Consider the following 24,482-nt stretch of genomic DNA (forward strand, 5'->3'; position numbering starts at 1 on the left):
ATCCCCTGTTTAACTAAGTTCCTTTAAAGAACTCCTTACCTCAGACATGAGCTAACAGGTCACGAGACTCTGAAGGTAATCAGTGAGCCATGCAAAACTCAGGTGCTAGCGGTCCTGCTTTGTCCTTCCCCTCCACGTCTATTCTGGCTTTTCCTCCTGCTTTATTTATTCTTGTCATATGACAAAAACGACAACAAAAAAAAATTGACACTGAATATCACTCATTCTGGAACACTCATTCACGTACACCTTACAAGTTGATCTCCACTCTGGCTCTCAACAGAAATGTCACCATTAGGCCAGGTGTGGTGGCTCACGCCTGTAATCCTAGTACTTTAGGAAGCCGAGGCCGGAGGATCACTTGAGGTCAGAAGTTCGAGATTAGCCTGGCCAACATGGTAAAACCCGATCTCTACTAAAAAATACAAAATTAGCCAGGGATGGTGGCACACGCCTGTAATCCCAGCTACTTGGGAGGCTGAGGCAGGAGAATCACTTGAACCCGGTAGGCAGAGATTGTAGTGAGCCAAGACCATGCCACTTCACTCCAGCCTGGGCAACAAGAGTGAAACTCCATCTCAAAAAAAATAATAACGAAATGTCACTGTTGAAAGAGTTCACTCACACCACTGGTTCATGAGCTCACATCACTTGTCCGTCCTCATACTCGCCCATCTCATGGGACCTATCTGGCATCCTTGACAACGCCCCCAGACAACCCTGACACTAGCACTGACCTGATCCTGCCTGGGTTTCTTCTGGCTCCTCTATTACCCCTAACAGGAAAATCTTGGTGTTTCTCAAGGATATTATTGTCTTCTCCTAGTGATGAAAAGCAAGGGCTTTGGGGGTCAATCTCAGTTCAAACCCAAGCATTGCCACATTTACTAGCTGTGTATTCATGAGCAAGTTAAGCTCTCACCTTCACTTCTCTCAGATGTATAAAGAGATAATATACATAATAAGCATTTTACAGCCGTTTCACTTCTCTCAGATGTATAAAGAGATAATATACATAATAAGCATTTTACAGCCGTATAGGGATACTGTGACATACATTTATGCAATAGGAATTTTATGTTTGATGTATTTTTATTTTTTTTTTTTTGAGACAGAGTCTCGCTCTGTTGCCCAGGCTGGAGTGCAATGGCGCGATCTCCGCTCACTGCAAGCTCCGCCGCCTCCCGAGTTCATGCCATTCTCCTGCCTCAGCATCCCGAGTAGCTGGGACTACAGGCGCCTGCCACCATGCCCGGCTAATTTTTTTTTTTGTATTTTTAGTAGAGATGGGGTTTCACCATGTTTGCCAGGATGGTCTCAATCTCCTGACCTCGTGATCCGCCCACCTCGGCCTCCCAAAGTGCTGGGATTAGAGGCGTGACCCACAGCGCCCGGCCTAATATATGTATTTTTTATGTGTATGGATACACAAAGAAGCATCCACATACACTAGAATTACATTAACACCCTTTCTAGTAGACCCAAAGCATGTAGCATCATGAGCATCCAATAAATATTTTCTTATGCCAATCTGTCTTTATACCTTATGTTATACTTTCTACCTCTAAATTCACTCATAAGTTTGAGTGCCACCTCTCTGTCTAATGGACTTATCTTGAACAGATAACTATAATCCACCATGTGACACACTGAACTCATCTTACTCCTCCCCCAAACCCCTTTGCTCCTTCCTTTTCTTAGTGACACCCATTTTGTCCCAGGATTGAATCTCTATCACACCTTCCCCAAGACCCCTTACAAAACCAGTCCCCGGGTTTTGCCTATTCCACCTCACCAAATGATGCTGTCCACCCTGGAACTCCCCATTCTCACTCCCATGTCCTTGGACTATGCCAAATAACCTCTCTCCTAGCCTTTCATTCCTCTACTTCCTACTGCAAATCCTGCTGTCAGATTAAGTTTTGTGAAGCAGTTTACTTGAAAACCTTGAGTGGTCCCAGTACCTATAAAAGTAAATGCAAAAGTCCTAAAGCGGCATTCTCAACCTCCCACACCTGGCCCCAATCTCTTTCCAATCTCATCTTCTGCCATTTGCCCATGTTCCAACAAGAGCTGCGTTCCCAGAACACGTACCTCCTCTTTGTGTTTCTCTGATTACATGGTCTCCCATACCCGAAATGTCCTCTTAAAACATCTCCACCTGTTCAAACTCCATTATAAAACTGATTCAAAGCACTTAACTGGGGAAACTTTCCAGATTCCCTGCAGTTGAACATAAACTCTCCTCTGAAGCTGCCGCCACTTTCTCGCTCATTCTCTCTCTGTCTCTCTTTCAAAGTACTTATCCTCTACCATATCTTGTAGCTACTTTTGGACATTTCTTCTTTCCCCTACTGGACTGTCTTTACTTCCCCCAAATCTCACACCATGAATGACTCACAGCAGGCACTGGTGGAAAAAAATGCGCCAAATTAATGCATGACAAGTATACTCTGTTAAGAACAGAACTTATGCAAAACTCACAAATCCTAAGGCACAACCCCAATTTGAGAATCCTTGAAAAGTTCACAGCACCCTTTGCTGCCTGGGAAATAAAATTTTCTCATTTACAAAGGAAGAAAGACCTTGATAATGTTTTGGCCCAGGAACTTTTTATTTTTTTTAAGTCTTTTTTTTTTTTTTTTGAGACGGAATCTCGCTCTTGTCACCCAGGCTGGCATGCAGTGGCGCAATCTCAGCTCACTGCAACCTCCGCCTCCTGGATTCAAGCAATTGTCCTGCCTCAGGAGGCACCTGCCACCATGCCTGGCTAATTTTTGTACTTTTTTTTTAGTAGAGACAGGGTTTTGCCGTGTTGGCCAGGCTGGTCTCGAACTCCTGACCTCGGGTGATCCACCTGCCTTGGCCTCCCAAAGTGCTGGGATTGCAGGCGTGAGCCACCGTGCTCAGCCCACATCTTTATTATGTGTAAATGAAGCTAAAACATATGGATTAAGTCTCCTATAAAGTATACGCAGATTTATAAAAACAGCAAGGAGGCTAGGAAAAATTGTGATCTCCGAAGCAGATTAACTAGGGGCCTTTTTCTAACTCCAAAATTCATCTAGAGCAATCTTGCTTTAATTACACGTTGAAGTTTCCTCTTTGCTTTACTGACTTTCCTGGAGTCAACAATTTTCACATTCCTAGGGAGGAAAAACAAATAACTGAGGAAAAGAAAATGACTTCCTTCTCTTGTCATTTTTCCCCATCAGAGTCACTTTCAGTGACACACATAGGCCTCTTCCTTTCCTCCCCCAGTTTAACCCTCCTTTTTTGCCCCTCATCCATTACTGTAATGTTTTCCTTTCTCAGACTACTCTTTTAAACTTTTCCTGTCCTTACTCCCTCTCTCGTTTTCATCTTGTCCTGAAACACTAAGAGAGACTAGATCCTTCCCTCCCCACTCTACAGTCAAATGTTAGGATCCTCTGGAGGGTGCACTTAGGTCAGTTGTCAGGGAAACCTGTGGCTAACATAGATCCAAACATCCATATGAAGTTTTTCTGCACAAGCACCCTTGTCAGCAAAAATATTCTTCCTCAGAGCAGAGCCTGGACTCTGCAGTGAAGTCCAGCTGAGCAGGAACAAAGAGCCAGGAGTGGCAGTAGAAGTGTACAAGGATGAAATGGAAGAGACAAGGCGAGGTAATGGGGAAATTTAGGTTCTCAGAACTGTTAACTAATTCAAACTGACATCCCCCATCTCTAACCCCCCAACCCTGCCACACAACCCTGCTTCCAACCCAAAACCCATGCACACAGTGGAGAATCTGAAACTCGATGTCCATTCCTCCCTTCTGAATAGAAAGCCTGAGCACTTAATTAATGTTGGCTGTGCATTCATAGAACTATCTAGCCACAGAAAGGGAAGAGAAGGAAAACCGAAAGACTTCTGCTTAGCTCTATAAAGCTCTGAGAGTGAGGCCACTTTCGTCTGCTGTAACTATTATAACTGGCTCGCCAACGCTACTGGAAAATTCCTGCAAAATTTATTAACAAGGTGAAAGCGGCACTATCTACTTCCCAGCAGACAAATCATGTACTTATCCCCCCAGTTTCAAAAAGGGAAGAAAACAGGCAGTTGCAGCATGAAATGGAGATCCTTTTATCCAAGACCAAGACCCAGAGCCAGTATTTTCACAAATAAATTGCATAAAAGTTTCCTAATTAGGATGTAATCAAATGATTGTTGAGCTACTGTAACATTGTTTCAAAGCTTGTAGTCTAATTATTCTTCTTTCTAAAACTGAATAGTAGTTATCTTTCCATGAGCTGTCTGGATGGATTAATGCACACTAATGAGGCTTAATGACAGTTTGACAGGATCATAAAAGGAGGCATAAATTCACGACCACTGGCAAAAAAAAAAAAAAAAAAAAAAAAAAAGGCAAAACAAAAATTCTTACACCCATAAACAAGCTGCTTTTACCATAATGGTAAAAAAAAATCCCCAATCAGCTTTCAAGCGTATCTTTTCCATGAGAACCAACATTAGCAACAAGCTGGAACTGCTCCAGCAAACAGCCAATGCAACAAGTACCCAAGAAATACTCTTGCTATGCCTTCCCCAAAGGGACTACATTTCTGTTTGCCTGTCTCTTTCCCAGTCCTCCAACCCCCTCAAGATGTATTGAATTCATTATTTCATTCCATAAATATTAACTGAACACCTAATATGTACCAGGTATTACTATAAGTCGACAAAAAGATCTCTGGCCTCAAAGATCTTAGCAGGGAGAAATAGACAAGTAAGAAAATAAGTTATGTAACATGTTAGACTGGGGTACGTTTATGGGATCCAAGTTCCAAAACATGGCTTCCACCCCCAGATGACGACCTGCTTTCCCACAGGAGCTGGAACATTCATCTGCACATCCGGCACCTACTACATGTCTGGCATATGATGCAATCTCAATTTTAAAAAACCTTTTAATAAACAAATGAATGACCAAGCATTCTAAGAGTTTTCCAGCTCCCTATCTTAGAGGCAGAAGTCAGGAACGTTATTAGCAAAGTACTCATCTACGGAGACTGAATGAAGAAAAATATATATATATAAATTCTTGGAAGAAAATAATGTGGTTTTTAAAGTCATGTTTCCCCTTGATTACAGAGAAACAAGTAAGAAAGCAAGTCACTTAAGAGATTATTCATTTTAAACCAGAAATACTTAACCTACAGTCCACAGATTCAGGAATGCAGGTGAGCCCACTGAAATTGTGAAAACAATTAAGGGGAAAGAAGGATTTATGTGCTTTTATCTGGGTTACTAACAAAAGGGTTAACAACTTGTCAGCTTCTCAGTGGTCTGTGATCTCAAGAAGATTGAAAAGTACTGCCCTAAAGAATAAGTGTTTTTAAAAACTATATTTACATCCTTATAAAAATAAAGGTACACTTTTAGCTATGAGTCACCATCATCATTTTTCTTAATAAGTGGAAGCTTTACTTTGAGGGGGCTTGAGACAGCGGGAGAGAGGCAGGCCCTCAAAGTGGTCCTAATTGAGAACAGCACTCCAAGAGCATCCTGAAACCATTTTTTCCATATGTTCCCCCATAGATTATCTCACCCCTACTTATAAATGAAGCCCAGTTAAACTGAATAGACACCAGCTCCTTGCAACTCTGAATTCAAACACAAACTGGCATGGGCCAGCTCTAACATCAACAAATGCCATACTCTCAGAATGCTTGGTCACTCATTTGTTTATTAAAATGAGAAATGTTTTAACTCTTATGAACAAAACCTTCTCAAATACTAATGAAAACTTCTTTCGTGTTCCAGACTGAAGTCCTCTCCTAAGTTCTTAAGAAGAGACGCTTCCTCCCTAGATCAGCAGATCTTCTTGCTGGCTACTTATCAGAATTCTTGGGAAGGCAAAAATTTAACAGAATACACACAGCTATACAGCCACTTAAAAGAGTCCCTCAGGTGGATTTTCAGGGTTGAAAATTATTGCTCTAGATTGGGGGATCTGCAAGGCTTTTCTGTAAAGGACCAGACAGTACATAGTTTTGCCTTGCGGGCTATCTGGTCTCTTGTAATTACCAGACTCTTTTGTTGTATTGTAAGAGTAGCCATAGACAATATGTAATCAAGGAGAAAATAACAGTAATTTGGGAAAGTGACCCCAAAGTGACAATCATGAACAGTACTTATTTCTAGTAGTTAATATGTCGAGTGGGTATGGTGGGAGGGAAGAGTATATTAAAGCAGTTTCTGCTCACCCCAGTGTGGATCTCCTGAGTCAACCCCATCCACCACACCCCAGGAATATGTACCCTGCCCTGCTGCCCAGATGCAATGCCTAAGCCTATTTGAAGAGTTTACCCTTTCCCAACTTCTCCTCCTTTATGTGCCATTCACAACAGCTAGGTGTAACCATCTTTGGAAGGCAGGCAACTTTCCCAGGTGCAGAGCAGGGGCTGGCCTTGCTGCCCCTCAACCCCTACTCTCAATGATGCTCATGGTCTTCTGGCCCCATCTCACATCCTTTCAACCTTATTTGCCTTATTTTCTCTTGTAAGTTGCAAAGCCCTAACTTGCTCAAGAGTACAGAGTTGTTGTGCCACATGGAATTTGAGTGAGAAATCCAAAGATGGGAATAAAAGCAACAAAAGTCCTAAACAGTTCACAATTGCCTTGATACTCACTTGCATCTGGATTAAATGCTTCTTCATTAAACCAGTGAGATAACAAAAGACCAGATAAATTTCACATTTATGGAACTCCATCAGAAGATAGAAGCTCAATGAGAACTTCTTAGAACCAAGTTCATCATAGTGAGAATAAAAGAATTTTTTTAAAACAGAGAGAGAGAGAAAAGGGAAATCTAAGAGGATCATTGTGTAGTACATGGCGACAAGCCAAAAACAAAATCTCTTAAAGAAAAAAAAAAAAAAAAAAGAATTTTACCTTTTCATGGTTCTCAATTAAGATTTCCACAACAATATTCTGAAACTTCAAGTCCATGAGGGCAGCGACAGTTTCTTCCTGTGGCCTCATCAGAGTTGGTCCAAACACCACTCCTAAGTTTGCCACGGTCATCAGGTTCTGCTTGGAGTGATTTGAAACGCTGAAATTGGTAAGTGGGGAGGAATCTGTTTAACCAAAGGAGCAAAAATTGTGGACTGTAAATAGTCTGCAACTCTGTATTTCCTTAAAAGCAAGGAGTCAAGAGACTTAACCGTCCTCAACACCTACCTCTGAAATAACCAGATCTGAGAAACTCTCCATGCAGACGCTGCTGCCTACTCCTTTACCTCCCTTTCTTTGATGCTCTACTCTAACCACAATGGCTTTCTTAATAATTCCATGTACAGTGGGCCCTCTGTATCCCCTGAGAATTGATGTCAGAACCCCTGCAGACACCAAAATCTGCAGATGTTCAAGTCCTACAGTCAACCCAGGAAACCCACGGATTAAAAAAAAAAAAAAATCAACCCTCAAGTCCACAGGGAATACTGTATTTCTGATCAGCAGCTGGTTGAATCTGCCCATGCAGAACCCACAAAGGGCCAATTGTAGGTGCTAAGCTTGCTTCCCCCAAAAGCCTTAGTTTACTGTTCCCCTCTTCTTAGAAAACTCACTCTTTCCCCAGAATATTATACTTTTGCTTCCAAGGAATACTAGACTGCAGAGTCCCCTTGTAAAAGCATGCAAAGTTTGGTAAGAGCACCCACAATCACTCCTTCAGCCCAGTATCATTGTGCAGTCAATCACCTAGACAACTGTTCTCAGCAGCCCTGCAACTTTATTCAGGTCTAAACTCAAAGATACCATCTTCAAAAAGCCTTTGCATAATAACAATTTTTATAGTCTCACACTCAATATATTCTGGCCCCTTACTCTGCTTTGTGTTTCTGCCACTTATCATCTGAAGCTATTTTATATTTTCATTTGTAATCTGGTTTTCATATTTTCCCCTTAGAAAATAAGCTTCATGAAAGTTGGGACTTAGACTATCTTATTCAACTATGTATCCACCAGCACCTAAAAAAGGCATTCACTAAATATGTGTTGACCAAATGAATAAATGGCTAAACTAGCAGTGGGACCCTTGGCAAATCACAGTATCTTCTGACCTTCATTTTCTTTCTATGTAAAATAAAGGTTCTAAAATACAGCGTTCTTCAGCTTCCTTTCACCTCTAAAATTCTACAGTTAGAAAGATCTCTATACTTAAAGAAAGGGATAATTTCTCCCCTGATTTGATTTTGCTGACTTTTAAAAGGAGGAGGAAAAGAGAATGAAATCTATAAAATAACTACCCATTATTGAATTAAGCCAACTTAAAGGACATGTACAAACTTAGAGTTAGGTAGGTGTGAAACCAAGCTAAATATTCTAACAAATTTATGTTCACATTTCCAGAATCTGTGTATAGGGTAATGTATAACATTCTCCTCTTTCACTTCAAATCAAACCCTGAGTTGCTGGCAGAGATGTTAAGCAAATAATTATACAACTTCATGAAAGCATATTTCAACAGTCTTGTCCAAAATACACACAATGAGTCAAACATCCAGCCTGCCCTTCCAGGTGTGGTCCCTAGTTCCACCCATCACAAATCCCAGAGCACGACCCAGCACCTAGAGCAAAGTGAAGAAAGTTAAAAGGAAGAAAAAGAGGCTTACTTTGTTAAGTGTTTCACCAAAATGTCCAACATCTCTTTATTCTTCTCTGGCAGTTTGTGTACCAAGAAATGGATCGCATTAACCCGAGATTCCGGGCTGCCGCTTTCTTCCAAAAAAAAAAGAAAAAGTAAAAGAAAACAATAGTTAGTAGAGAACTCAGAATCAAATATATTTCCCAAGCAAACAATGACAACAGCTCCTCTGTTCAACATTATCAAACATGTAGCATTAAACATATTTTGCCATCTTTAAAAGGAAAAAAAAAAAATATTTCCCCTTATAATGAATCTTCTTGTGCCTCCCCTAATGAGCTAATGTCAGTGTGGCTGCAATCGGTGCCTTCCCCTTGGTTTATATTACAGAATGGACAGCTGCTAAGCTTCTCCTTCTGACATGCTGCGTTTCATGTCTGTTCATCGTTTACTCGATGGGGTCTAGTCACCGGGTCACACCACAATGGAATACAAGTAAAATATCAGCAAATAACCTATTCCATGTTACAGGTTGAACTGGACTCCCCCACCCCCAAAAAAAGTATGTTGAAGTTCTAGCCCTTAGAACTCAGAGTGTGGCTGTTTTAAACTGTACGTGGGATTTAATGTCATCAGGTATGCTAAGGCATGCATGAAAATGACTGTCAGGAAAAGTTTAGATTCACAGAGCCCTAGAAACAGACGGCATGGCATGTTGTGCAGAGCCATGTGGGGAAGCACCAACGTCGATCAAGAAGCAGAGGGAGAACGGGGAATGTGGGCAAAGCCTCTACTGTAGTTTCTGCAGGAAGGAATGGGCGAGGCAGGGTGCGCAGGTCGAGGACTGGCTGGTTTAAATTACTTCAGTGGGCACTGCGTTGCAAGGGCTGTCCCTAGTTGCTGGCACTTGGGACTGAAGTCACAAGGGCAGGAGAATACAGCCTAGTGTAAGGGCTCGCAGAGGAGGCTGGCGCAGAGGGGGGTCACGGGGTTTTGGATTGGATAATTCCACGTGAAAAGCCTGCAGAAGTTTAATATCTCCAGGAATTGGCTAGCCCTGGGAGGGGCAGCTTCCTCGGGTCAGTGAGGCCCCGGATGTCAAAACATCAGAATAAAAAGGTGTGCTTAATACACGACCTTATTTGGGAAGAGAGCTGTTGCAGATGTCAGTTCAGATGAGATCATAACTGAAGTAGGGTGGGGCCTCTTCATCCAATATGACTGGTGTCCTTATAAGAAAACAAAGAGAGGGATAGTGGCCATGTACAGACAGCACAGGGGACATTGTCCTGCCACAGCAGAGGCAGAGGCAGAGGCTGGAATGAAGGACCCACAAGCCAAGGGATGCTAAAGACTGCCAGCAACCACCAGAAGCTATGAGTGGCAAGGAGGGATCCCTCCTACGGCCTTCAGAGGGAGCACGGCCCTCCCAACATCTTGATTTCAGACTTCCAGCCTCTAAGAATTGTGACGGAATAAATGCCGATTCTTTGAAGCCACTTGGTTAATAGTAGTACTTTGTTCCAACAGCCCTGGGAAACTAACCCATTCCCTTAACCCCCAAACTTTGGAATTATTATACGTGGCTCTTATTAACAGTGTACCCCAATTCCCTTTATTGTGTTCTTGATTGGAAAACTATCAAATCAATAAAATGTTTGTTATTGAAGATTTTGCTAGTTTTCACAGGTGTCAAAGAAGCAACAAAAGAGAATTACGTTCTAACTTTACTGCTGACAGAAAAGAAGGTTAGAAATGGCTTCGGAGGTTCACTTAGGGCTGACCAGGGAAGCTCAGGAAGGGTCTCATAATGGACAGTCCTTGAAGTTTGGGTCCTGAAGAATGGGGAAGGGTTCAAGGAAAGGCAGGACTGAGAGGCAGGGGGAACATTCCAGATTCAGTAATAGCACGACAAAAAGCACAGGGCCGGTGCGGAGACAGCTCTTACGAAAGGTAGCCTGAGGCCACCTCTGGTCTGCAAAGGCCAATATGAAGAATTTGTCTCACTGTTGGCTTCTAAATTAGTCAAGTGAAAATAAAACAAGAAAGGGATATGAATAGAGTTAAATTTGGGGAAGATATGCCTCATATTTTTTTAAAGGATGGATTAGAATGGGAAAAAGAACTAGTTAGGAGGGAACAGTTATTTGGGAGACAAGAAATAAGAAATGAAAGGAGGGGTGGCCAGGCATGGTGGCTCATGCCTGTAATCCCAGCACTTTGGGAGGCCGAGGTGGGCAGATCACTTGAGGTCAGGAGTTCAAGACCAGCCTGGCCAACATGGTGAGACCATCTCTACTAAAAATACAAAAACTAGCCAGGTGTGGTGGCACGCACCTGTAATCCTAGCTACCCAGGAGACTGAGGTGGGAGAATTGCTTGAACCTAGGAGGCAGAGGTTGCAGCGCCACTGCACTCCAGCCTGGGTGATAGCGAGAGACTCCATCTCAAAATAAATAAATAAATAAAGGGAGTGAGGTCGGTGGTAGAACTACAAAGAGGGAGGTAGAACAAAGAAGTATAGATGCCCTATGATTTACAATGGCGGGACATCCCAATAAGCCCATCGTAAAGTCAAAAGATTGTATGTCAGGACCGTCACTACACCTGGGAATCGCTGCTTCTAACTGATAGCTGAGTGGTCTTGAACAAATTACCTAACTAACCTCTCTGTGCCTCAGCTCCCTCATGTGCAAAATGAAAACAGTATCCTAAGAGGCCATTATGAGATTCAATGCTATAACATACACAAAGCACTTAGCCTCCGTGGCTGGCACGTGTGGGCACTCAATCACTGTTAGCCATTATTACTGCTGTTGTTCATGTTACTATTATTATTTGAGCACTACCATGGAAGAAGCAGAACTGACAGGTTTTAGCAGCAGACTAGCAGTGGGTCAGAAGGAAGAAGGCAGAGATGAGCAGTGTTTCACATCTGGGTTGTCTGATAACAGGGCCAATTCCACCAACAGACAGAAACATAGCAGCCAAAGCTGTCTTGAGGAAGGAGATGATGGTGGAGGGAATGGAGAAAGTGACATTCAAATGGCTGGTCTCTAGCAGTAGATGGAAACAGTAGGAGGCTTTAGAGATCAAGGCTAGAAACGTTCTCCAGGAGGTGTGACCACTAGCTCATGGACAAAGCTACCCAACTTCTACAGAAAGCTAACTGAGGGCACTGCGGGGAAAAGGGCTCCAAAGAGGTACAGGGAGACGTGAAGTCAAGGGCTAAGACAAGCAGGCAATGCAACCAAGGAGGAGGAGGAGGAGGAGGTGGGAGGATCAGGGAACTTTGATGTCATGAGGAAGGCAACTGAGAAGAAACCTGCAAAGGCTGGGCACAGCCAGTGGACTCGAGAGTTAAGGAGAGGTCAAGGAATGGAAAGACTGGGAGAAGGGCCCTGGGTATCACCAGGTTTATCAACTGAGAGCCCCTTTCTACTAAAATGAGGGGGTTAAACAAAGAGGGAGCTGCTGGAGAAGGGGTGAAGAGTGGGAGTTCAGAACACTTGCTCAGAAAGTAAAAAACAAGAGAATGGGAAAGAGAGGTAAAGCAGATCAAGAAGGGACATTTTTTTTTTCCAAAGGATAATAGTTTTTTTCCTTATCACAAAAATTAAATACTTGTAATACTAAAATCTTGGACAACACAGAGAAAATGACCTTAGTATAAAGTACTAAGTATCTGAAATATATATATATGAGAAACAGCATGCAATCAGATTAGAAAGAACTACAAACCAATCAGGGAAAAAAGAGACAATCTAACAGACAAATGGGCAAAAGACTGGGGCAGGAATTTCACAAAAGATTTATTCCTGTGACCAAAAAACCTATGAAAACAGAATAAACCTGTAACGGTGAAACAGAAATTAAAACCACAATGAAAGAGTAATATTCACCTGCCAGAATGGCTTTAAATGAATACTAAGCTTTGGCAAGGACATGAGGCAACTGAAACTTCCATATGCTAACTAGATGGGAGTCATTAAAGGGTTCAACCACTCTGGAGAACTGTTTGGCAGTTATCTACTAAAGCTGAACAAACACATACCCTATGACCGACCCAAAAATTCCACTCATAGGTATATAACCAGGAAAAATGCACATAAACACGCATTAAAAGACACATACTCCTATATTCACAGCAGCGTTCTATTAGCCCAAAACTGGAAACCACCCAAATGTTCATTAACAGTAGAACAGATAAATCTATTGTGGCTTCTTCAAACAGAATGCAATGAAAACGAAGGAATATTTCACACAACATGGATGACTCTCACAAAATGAGTAAAAGAAACCAGCTACAGAAGAATATACTCTGATTCCATTTACATAAAGTTCAAATGCTGCAGCCCCAACCTAGAATGTCAGGAGAGTGATCACTCTTCAAGGGAGTGGATAATGACCACATGGGCACGAGAAAGGGCTTCTGATGATGTTTGATTGCTTGATCTGGGGCTGATTATGCGTGAAAATTCATTAAGCTGTATACTGATTTGAGCCTATGTTATATTTCAACAAAAAGTTCACTTAAAGCTACCCATGATAAATCTCATCCTAAAATAAACTGGTAAATTTTAAGTATAAATCCTGCAGAGTTTTCCTTCCTTTTTTTTGTAATGAAATGCCTAAACAACCTATTTTATTTTATTTAATATATCATGGACATTTTTCAGTATCATTAAATGGAGCACCTTACCATCGATTTTATGAACACTTAGATTGTTTCCAATGTTTGTAAAGATAAGGTTGTTCCAGTTTACACCCCTAATAAGTGTTTGAGAATGAGAAATGATACTTTACAATAGAGGACACTAAGACAGTTGTTGCTCAAGAGAAAGGATGCAAAAAGGCTAAGAAACTAAAAGGCACGTAAAGAACACAATCACCAAAAACAAAAACACAACTGTCAAAAGGATTAGGTAATAAATTATAACCCAGTTCTTAATCTGGTATAAAAACCAAGATATTAATCAACACTGGCAAAAATAAAAACAGTGTAACAATTTCAGTTCACAGCTTTGATTTTTAAAAAATTAAAGAATTAAAGCAGAGAATTAAAGCAGAGACTCTGCAAAATAGTCGAAATTCCAAAGGAATAAAAGGACAACCACTGAGGATAAGAATGTTACACTGCAAAAATTAAAAACTTTGGAAAACTTTGCACTAAAAACCTACTACTAACTTGTGAGTCTATCTTGCCATTAATAATGATCTTTTTCCAGTGACAACCTAGTTTAAATATTTTAGGATTCATTATTTAGAAACACAAGCTAGAGAAAGTTTCCCACACTCTATGAATTACATTCTTCATTTCTCAAAATAGTGAAATTGATTTTGAAAAATAGAGTCAAAACCTTTCACTATCTTCAGTGCCTCTCCTGCTAGCCCGTCCTCATCTATTTTAAAATCACACATCCATTCCTGCCAAGTCTTTTTCCCTCTTCGTCTTCTTCTTCAAAAAAAATATACTCTAGGCTTTTAAAATAAAACCATTTTTTCTCTATTTTGTTTTGAAATTAATCAGAGCTTTCTATTAGCAAGTATTTCTATGTAGCTACAACATAATACCTTAAAGGTACTCCAAAAAAGTTTCTGAAGATAAGTCATCTAAAGTTGCTTATGCTAACAAAATTTATTTTATTTTAATTGCTAGTGATTGACAAAGAATGAACAGCCAGCTTACCTTTAAAAAAAAAAAAAAAAAACTAGAGTACTAAATTAATCATAATACCAAATTCCTGAAATATGCCAGGGAATTAGGAGCTTACTGTAGTGGAAAAGGCATTTTAATTGTGTAACTACAAATCAGCATCTACCACACTGTAATGTCCATCTGCTTATGATGCTGTGCCAACTAACAGAAACTGAAAAAGATGTGATCGTAGAGCTTATCAAAGACACAAGGCAGATAAATGCTAAATTATTTCAATATTGAAATGTCAAAAGTCAATGATACTGTAATTTTAGAAAGGCATTAGCAGTAACCATCCAAGCACTTCCCAAGGGATAAAGGGCTTCAGTCAACAGACATCAAGTGTTGCATTTCTCCTGTGGCGTTCGCATCTACTGTGAAATGAATACATCAGGCTAAGAGCGAGGCATGCCACTAAGCATTCAGTTCCCTTAATTCCTGGGTTCCTGAGCCCTTCCCCAGCAAGAATCACATGATTTTTGTCTTGCTTCCCAGGTAGGTTTATCAAAAAGGATAGAACATTCTGGTTAGGCAAACACCAATGTCTTGGCACAAACACCAATGTCTTGGATCCGATTATAGTTATGCTTCTCATGATAAATAACCAAAGATCTTTGTGGTAATGATTTTGCTTCCCAAGTAACTTGATTACAGGAAGAAAGCACACAGAACATAGCAACATGAGTGTTTTCGTTTAAGTGACAGTGAAGAGTTTTTTCTTCTGATGCAACAGGCATTCAGCCTTTAGTTGTCATTCTCGTACTAAGCACCATGACTCCAACCCTGAGGCATGAGTCCACTCTTATCAACATGATACAGCAAGGACTTTGAGGCCAAAAGGCTGACACACAGATCATGGCTTACACATCGTTCTCAAAGGTAACACACATCACGCAGTAAGACATCCAGCTAGACGCCTGCCTGCTAGCCTTCCTGTAGTGGACACAATCTTTTGTATTCCTCATGGACCAGTTAACTGCCTTTTCGTCTTACAAATTTCCATGTCCAAAGTCCATTATGGTCTCCCCCAAGATGGATCGTCTACTAGGTTCCTTTTATAAGTTTAGTTTGGAATTCAGCTAATGGAGAAAGTTACATTAACTCCTAATTTTCTCAAAGAAAAAAATTTTTTAACTTTTCCAATGCAGTCAACCTTTGCCAGAAGTAAGTTGCTTTTTTTTTAGAACAAGGAACATAAAAAAAATGTGCCTTTTGTGGTGACAAAATAGAAACGAAATTTGTATTTGTATCATGAGCCCTAGAAATTAACACGGAGGTTCACGACAGGAAACTACAGGAAAGAAACTGATGAGAGAAAATGATGGGACCAGGAGAAACCTTGAGAACTCTCAGCAGGGAGGGCAGAAGAGAAGAGACTATCTCATCGCCACAGAACAGATGGAAACCACTGCACATGACTGAAAAGAATCAAAAATTAGTTTTCAAGCTGGTGTGAGAGGTGGTAACAAAGACTGCTGATGCTTTGTAATTTTAGCAGTCAGTTCAGCTAACAGACACGAGCAAAAACAAGGTAAGCTGTCTCACTGTTCACAGAAAATTACAGCTTAATCACAATCCCGATTTTCCAACAGCATTCAAAAGGGGAGACTAATTTTGGCCACCTGATTTCTGTAACTATTTCATTTGATACTTAAAAGTCCATATGCAAAAGATCAGGAAGATCTGTTCCCACACTCTCTAAAAGAGGCAATGAGTGCAGAGAAGGGTACTCAAGAGATTAAAATAAAAACTTGAAGTCTACATTGGAAACGTTGGCCCCTAAAATACACCTATTTAATACATGTACTTTTTCTCATTAAATCAAGTTACTACAGGTCCCATTCCAACCATAACGGCACTTAGGTGCAAATCCATGGCAGTGATTACAGTAGAAACACTGACCGTCCTGTTATCCAAATCGCTGTGAAGACTATCACAGCATTCCCACAAAGTCAGGAAGCAAAACACAAGGTATTGGTCCAACAGGTGATGATCCTGTCTGCATTTCTACAATCCTTTTCACCACTCTGCTCAAAGATGCCTTCAACAAAGTCTTTAAACTTATTTTCTACCACCACAGATTTTATTACCTCTTAATATGTAAGCTCCTAGCTCTTAGGAACTTCTTCATTTGGTAAAACACATTGATATTCAAATTTCAAAAACACTGCCATCAGTAAAGGGGCATGATGATAATACTAATGATTGTGGTCATTTAAAACCGTATTCCATAATTATTTTATCTTTCTCTAATTCTCAAAGGATTCTAGATTAAAATTGGCACTCTTCTGCTGTTTCCAGTCTCCAAGGCAAACAACATGAAACAATTGTCCTCCAATTAAGTTTAATTTCTCTTTCCCCAGTTTGCCAAAAATGCCACAGAGAAGAAATCAAAACAACTAAGCATTTACTTGAGTTTTTGCCGAGAAAATTTTCCCCCACTCCCTTGATCTCACAAATTCTCTTTTTAAAAAAATCCTCTCCCCATGTGAAAACAGAAGTGAATAGAACCCAGTTTTTGAAAAAGCCTATTTTCTATGTAGAGTCTAATGGGGCCTACACACTACTTCCTGCAACACAGAAGGAACCTTTACACTGGCTGGACCAGGGACCTCACAAGAAGGTAACATTTAAAGCAATGTTCAGGCAGCAGTAACATTGGTCCCAATGGGAATGCTCTAAGTTTTTCAACAGATTAAACTATGGAATACATCCAAGAGGAGAAAATAAAAGGAAATGAAAATACAATTACAGCTACTGTCAGTGCACCTGTGAAAACCAATACTGCAGGTTTTAACTCGTGGAACTAGGGTTCTGAATTTTAAATAAGGCTCCCTATAATCTGGCAAGTTACTTAACATGTATCAACCTTCATTTCCTTCACTATTAAATACCTAACACCAGTGTACTTCAGAAGACTATGATGATTAAACAACACGCGTCAAATATAAAAAGTGAGCCATATAACAGAAAACAAGAAAACCTCAAATGAGTATGACTCACAAAAAAATCAATCACAAAATTCCACCAACTATAGGCCTTTTTCATTTAACATTTGATCGAATACTAGTCACTCTGCATCAAATACTGTTTGGGGTTCCGGCATTATCTCATAATATTCCTTCTGTCTGTAATTTAGATCTGAGTATCTCTCTATGTGAAGCCATCTCCAAACTACTAATCTTTCCAAATCTTCTCATCTCCCCAACCTTTCACAAGTTAAATACTTCTGTGTTCCCTCAGCATTTTGCTCATGCCATTATTGTACATTTTCTAGTATAATGAGGAGTAAGTAAGGCCCAGTACTTGCTATGGAATTGTCTCATGGAGACAAGAATCCTGTCTTGGCTTTACATATCCAGTAACATAGTAGGAAATAATTAATGCATGTGAACAAATGAATGAATATACTGTCCCTTTTAGTCACCTTCTAAGGACAGGGGGAGGGACCAAACATCATTTAAAGTGATTTCTATTTTTAACACAAATTGCAGTAACAACAAGTTGAATTTTTCACATGGAAATTTTTAGTTTATGCTCCCTACCAACTACAAAACTGTTCCTATGACCTTTACATAATACTTACTGGCTGGAACAATGAAATCTCCGTGTAACTCATAGGTCATGAGAGGCTCTGGAAGGCTCCTGTGTGAAAAGAACAGCTCAGAATTATCAAATAAATCCAAACAAGTCACTTTTGAGTTTTTTTATGAAAAGATGTCAAATTTGTTATGCATTTCTTAATTAATGTGTAAAACTTCCCTAGGGAATATCTTTACATATCAAAAAAGATACATAAATCGAACAGATCACTTTATCAACTGCTGTTGACACCAAGCACTAACAAAGCCTAAGCAGCCACAAATCCCTACTAGACCTAAGCATACAGTATTTCATATCTAATCTCGGACAGTACCTTTGTGAACATCTGGTTTGATATATAAGACTTCCTTCTACACATTAATGTATTTAAAGCCAAACATACTATCTAATCAAATGTAAGCAAACAATTTTGAAACATCATCCCTAAGATATTAGCTGAAGATTCCACAAAAAATACATAGAAAACATTAAACAAACTCAAATCCTCTCTGCTTAAATATATTACAAAAATAAGAATTTATCTTCATGCCTATGAGAGATGAAATAAAATTGATGACAACTTTAAAAATATACACAGCATTTTCATAGTCTACAAAACAAGTTACATAAGGTAGTTTATTTTATCCTGTGATCAACAGAATGCTACAGTTCAGTCCACCTTGCTACATATCTTAAAATTATAAAAGACCAGAGCAACTAGCTTTATAAACACTTAAAGAATACCTAGACAAGTGTCAGTCTGTACAGCCTTTCTGGAGGGTAATCTCGCAAGATATTAAGAACTTTTAAGAGGTTACAATCCTGTAACTCAGACATTCTGCTTCAAATTTTTTTTAAAAATCAAAGATGCACAAACAAAATTTTTTAACATATGCAAAGCCAAGAATATTGCCAGGAATAAAGAAGGCCACTTCATATTGACAAAGTGTCAACTCGTCTTGAAGCCAAAACAATACTAAATGTTAATAGATCTAATAAGAGAGCCCCGAAACACTCAAAGGAAAAACTGACAGAACTACAAGGAGAAATGGGCAAATACACAACTATAATCAGAGATTTAAATACCCCTCTGTTTCAGTAACAAGTAGAAAAATCAGGATACAGAAGATTTGAACAAAAATATCAACCAACTTAATCCAATCGGCATGTCCTTCACCTAAATGACACTCCACTCAAAAGCAGAACACACATTCCCAGCACATACAGGCCATTTATTTTCCAAGATGAACCATATTCTGGGCCATGAAACAAATCTCAAAAATAAAAAGGGCTTAAGTCATACAGAGTTTCTTCTTTGATTACAACAAAAATTGAATTAAAAATCAGTAACAGAAAGATAGCTGGAAAACTCGAAAGAGAAGCTAGAAAGTATTCTGAAATGAATGCAATAAAAGCACAACATATTAGAATTTGAGGGATGTTGGTAAAGCAGTACTAAGAGGAAATTTTATGCTACTAAACATCTATATTAAAAAAGAAGAAGGGTGGTAAACCAAGGACTTCATTTTGTACCTTAATGAGCTATGAGGGAAAAAAAAAAAGTGTAAATTAAGCCAAAGTAAGCAGAAGAAGAGAAATAAAAATCAAGCAGAAATCCATGAAATAGAAAACAGAAAAATAGAGAAAATAAATTAATCCAAAACCGTATCTTTAAGATAATTAGTAAAATTGATCAATCTAGCCAGAACGATTAGGAAATAAAAGAGAGAAAATAAACAATGCCAGCAATGAGAAAGGTGACTACAGAATCAGTGCAGATTCTGAAGTTATCAAAAATAAAATACTATGAACAATTTTACGCCCACAAATTCAACAATTCAGATGAAATGGACAAATGTCTTAAAAGACACAAGCCACCAAAGTTCACTCAAGAAGAAACAGATATCCTGAGTAGTCCTATTGAATTTGCAATTAAAAATATTGCCAGTTAGAAAACTAGGGCCAGATGATGTCACTGAATGAATTCTACCAAACAATTAAGAAAGAAAAACTACTGATTCTATACAAATTCTTCCATAAAATAGAAGAAGGAATAATTTCTAACTCATTCTGTGAGGTAAACTTTATCCTAATATCAAAGTTAAACACATTATGAGAAAGGCCTTATGAGAAAACTACAGACCAATATCACTCATGAACATAGATGCAACTATTCTTAATAAAATGTTACTAAATCAAATTCCACAAGATAAATAAAATAATATATCACAAGTTGGGTTTATAACAGGAATATAATACTAGCATAATATCTAAAAATCAATATACTTCACCAAACAAAAATAAAACTGTATGATCATATCAATAGACAATTTAGGAGAAATACCCTCTCCCACAAATTGTACTAGAACTACTGGAGATCCCCATGCAAAAATGAACTTGAATTCATACCTCATATCTTATGTAAAAATTAACTCAAAATGGATCATAGAACTAAGCGTAAAACCTAAAACTGTAAAACTTACAGAAGAAAACTTTTGTGACCTTGAATAAGTGCAAAGATTTCTTAATATAGCATCGAAAGCACAGTCCATAAAAAGAAAAAGTGATGAACTAGACTTCATCAAAATTAAAACTTCTCTTTGAAAGACACCTATTGAGAGAATGAAAAGAGAAATCACAAAATGAAGAAAATATTTGCAAAGCAGGTATCTAAGAAAGGACTTGTACTCAAAATATATTTTTTTAACTTTTAAAACACAATAATATTACAATCTAAGTTGTAAAAAATTGGGCAAAAGATATGCACAGACACTTCACCCAAGAAAATATATAAACGGAAAATAAGCACATAGAAAAAAAGTTCAACATTACTAGTTATTAGGGAAGTACAAACTAAAAGAACAATGAAATACTATCAAATACCTGTTAGGATGGCTAAAATGAAAAAGATTGACCAGCTTAAGAGTTGGCAAGAATGAAAAGGAAATGGAACTTTTGTACAGTGTTGGTGAGGATGTAAAGAAATACATCAACTTAGGAAGAAAGTTTGTTAGTTTCCCAAAAAGTTAAGCATACACTTACCACATGATCTAAATATTCCACTCCTGGGATTTATCCAAGAGAAATGAAAGCCTATGTCCACTCAAACATAGGTATATGAATGCTTTTAGCAGCTTTATGTGCAATAGCCAAAAGTTACAAGCAAGTTAAATATCCTTCAACAGATGAACTGATTTTTTTAAATGCTGGTTTATCTATAAAATCATCCATTAGTTAGCAGTGAGATGGAATGAACTGGTGGTATATACAACAACATAGATGAATCTAATTATTCTAAGTGAAATAATACCGATTTCAAGTATACGCTGTATAATTCTATTTATATAAAATTACAGGAACTGTAAAGTAACATATCAGTAGATGAGGCTACTTCAGTGGGGTGAGAGATTTCAAACAGTAGGAGGAAACTTTTGGGGGTAATAATGCATAGGGTCACTATCTTGATTATGGTGATAAGTTTCAGAGGTACACATATATCAAACTTATATGCAGCTTATTGTATGTCAACTATGTTTCAATAAAGCTGTCTTAAAAAAACAAATAAAAATAGGCCAAGCATGGTAGCTTACACCTGTAACCCCACTGCTTTGGGAGGCCAAGGCGGAAGGATCACTTGAGGACAGGAGTTCAAGACCAGCCTAGGCAACAAAGTGAGACTCTGTCTCTATTTTTTTTTAATGTTTTGAAAAGAAAATTGAAAAATCAAAGAAAAAAATGTTTAGGTACATATATTCCTTACATACAATTTATAATGCTATAGTCACATACAAACACAAAAATGACAACCAGAAACTAAAATTTAATGCACAAGTGAAAAAGTCCTGCTCTTATTTCCCCTCCCTCTCCTTTTCCCCTACACTCCCATTTCACCAAGAAAATGAAAAAAAAAAAAAAAAAATCAACTATACCACAGGCTAAATAAGGAGAAAAAAGGGCCAATCCAAAGAAAGTCTTCAGGAGGTTTGTTTCAAAATATGGAAAAGCAGGAGGTAACAAAGAAGAAAAATGGTTATCTAGCAGAGAAGGAAAGTTAAAGGGTGCTGAAAAGAAAAGCGGGGTTGGTCGGGGGGATTGAGAACCCTTAGAAAAACATTTCTTTTCCGATAAAAATGAATTTGTATCTGAATATCTTCTACAAGTTACTTATATCATTGCCATATGTCTAGCTAAGCAATGCAGCGTAAGAAAATAAATATTGTTAACATTAGGGAAGCAGCCATAAAAACGACAAGTTCCCCATACAGAATGTATTATGCTGAGTCACTGCAACTCTCAGCCTCCCACCTGACATGTTTCTGAGCCACCTCTCTTTGCCACTCGTTGGGATCTGTTGGGGGATATAAATCATAATATTTACCTAAGCTGGCATTTCCCTCCCAAAAAGTCCCATTACAATTTCCAGGCTTAAAAGAAGTTTCCTCCAGGTAAAATCATTTGACTAGAAACATCACAAAACCACTCATTTGTCCCCTCACAACAGAAAACTGCTGTAACGAACATGTTTCTGAAAATCAAAATAATGGTCTGCATAGATAAGAAATCATTCAGAGGGCTGGTATTCAGCTCTCTAAAACATGAGAAGTAAAACAAAAAAAAACATTGCCTCAAGTCAGTAGAAGGAAAAGGGAGATGCGACGCATCGGTCCACTGCACATACTTGTCCTTCTCCAAGACCCTGGAGGACCTGCTTCTTGTTTTAGTTTGGTGCTTTGGGGCTCTGGCTGTTTTCCTCCCTCCACCTCCACCATCCCATCCAATAAGATGGCTGGGTTATTTGCAGTGAGAAGAATTCAAGGGCAAGAGCTTTTTTGGGTGAGAAAAGCTATATTCAGCTTCACGCCATGGTGCCGTGAGTGACAGAGCTGGGGCTCCAACCCTGGCAGGCAGGCTGGCTCCAGACCTCCTGCTCTTGACCATCACACTGTATTACCTCTCATGCAGAAAGAAATACACTTGCTTGGGCCAGAACCCTGTTGCCAAAATGGAGGTAGATAAAAACTCAGTTTTATCACATTTGATGCATCACCAAAATTTTTTTTAAGTGTCAATTAAATCCTAATTACTGCATTTTCCATCGCTAAAAATAACATAGGGGAAAAGAACAGCAACCCAACTTTCAAATCTCCCAAGGCATCTGCCATCTTATGATAATTCACTTTATCACATTCAGGCAGAATGTGTATTTTGTTAGAAGTGAAGTTATATAATAATAACATCTCATAATGTCGTTCTGTAGGCAATGTTTGTTTAAAAGTGAAATTCCATAGGATGAAGCAAGGTAATAAAATAAAAAGGCAGAAAAAGCAACACAAGACCAGGGGCAATAAGGAATTAGCTTCTGAGAATATCAAGATCCAAAAAGAAATCCTATGTACTAAATAAAAAGAGCCTCTAGTTTATTAAACAAATTCCTCCCACACAGCAAAAGAAAAGAACCATATGGAATGGAGAAAAAAGAATGCAATTTATTGCCAAAAAAGGTGGATTTCCAGGCTTAGTTTTCCATCATCTCAGTCAATCCCTTTACCTGCACTGCTACGAGTCTACCAAACAGTAAAATGGATTTAAAGCCATCTCCTAGAGTGGCAGTACTTCTTCTGGTTAACATGTGCAATTCTTCAAGTTAACATGTGCAATTCATTGTATGTTTATACCCCTTACCTACTCTTTCCTGCATCTAATACAGCTTTCTCAGGAATCTCAGAAATAATGACATTTTGAATCAAATAATTCTTTGTGGGGGGAGGGAGGGCTGCCCTACGTACTGCAGGATGTCAGATGCCACCAGATGCCAGGAGCACTGCAAACCAGCAATGGTGAAAATCAATAATGTCTCCAAACATGGCCAAACATCCCACTTGGGGGGCAAAATCATCCTCAGTTGAGAACCACTGTTCTAATTTCTCAGCCACAGGTACAGCTCCAAGTTGCTGGGGATACTGCAGTGAACAAGACTTAAAAGATGCCTATCTTCAGGGAACTTAAATTCTTATCCTAGGGTTGGGAGTAACAAGATTCATTTTTACCATAATCCTCATCTAAACCACAGTTAGTCACTATCAGTGGCAATACTGATATAAGTATACATCCCTTTATCAATTAGGAATAACAATAGTGCACATAATAGTTTAAGAAAAAATTTAGAACAGTGACTGAAAAAATCTTCTTTACATAAAGCACTTGAAAATAGGTAATACATACCTATTACCGAAGGATAAATTTTATATCATTAAAAAGTGGGACAACCATACAACCCAGCCTACCTGATGGTAAACAACAGAAAGAATATACCACCAATACAATGTATTCTTGAAATAAAAGAAAACCTGACTCTAACAAAGCCTATTTGAAAAATCTTTATCTACAGGACACAGGATGGCTAAAGAAACATGTTAAATGCTATCATGAAGACATAATCAAAAATGAACCAGGTTCATCAACAAATAAATGCCAGTGGTGGAGGAAGGGAGGAAATGCAGAGATTAAAAGAACCTTAAAACCTATCAACCAAGTGAAATGTTGGCACAGTTTAAATCCTGCAGGATTTAAACCAAATATAAAAAGGCTTTT

At 38.9% G+C, this 24,482-nt stretch overlaps 1 protein-coding gene across 4 annotated transcripts in view; it reads right to left on the minus strand.

The window, feature by feature from the left end:
* The window catches only part of ARHGAP10 (Rho GTPase activating protein 10), a 333,877-nt gene that overhangs the window by 96,563 nt on the left and 212,832 nt on the right, over positions 1 to 24,482 (minus strand). For all 4 annotated transcript variants that reach the window (XM_050790898.1, XM_050790899.1, XM_050790897.1 and 1 more), the window contains 3 exons: positions 17,896 to 17,954; positions 8,640 to 8,745; positions 6,919 to 7,078 (listed from right to left, as the gene is read on the minus strand). In XM_050790898.1, coding sequence (XP_050646855.1) covers positions 6,919 to 7,078; positions 8,640 to 8,745; positions 17,896 to 17,954 — 325 coding nt within the window. The remainder of the gene's footprint in view (positions 1 to 6,918; positions 7,079 to 8,639; positions 8,746 to 17,895; positions 17,955 to 24,482) is intronic.

The sequence above is a fragment of the Macaca thibetana genome, chromosome 5, assembly GCF_024542745.1.
Source record: "Macaca thibetana thibetana isolate TM-01 chromosome 5, ASM2454274v1, whole genome shotgun sequence".
Classification (NCBI taxonomy): Eukaryota; Metazoa; Chordata; class Mammalia; order Primates; family Cercopithecidae; genus Macaca; species Macaca thibetana.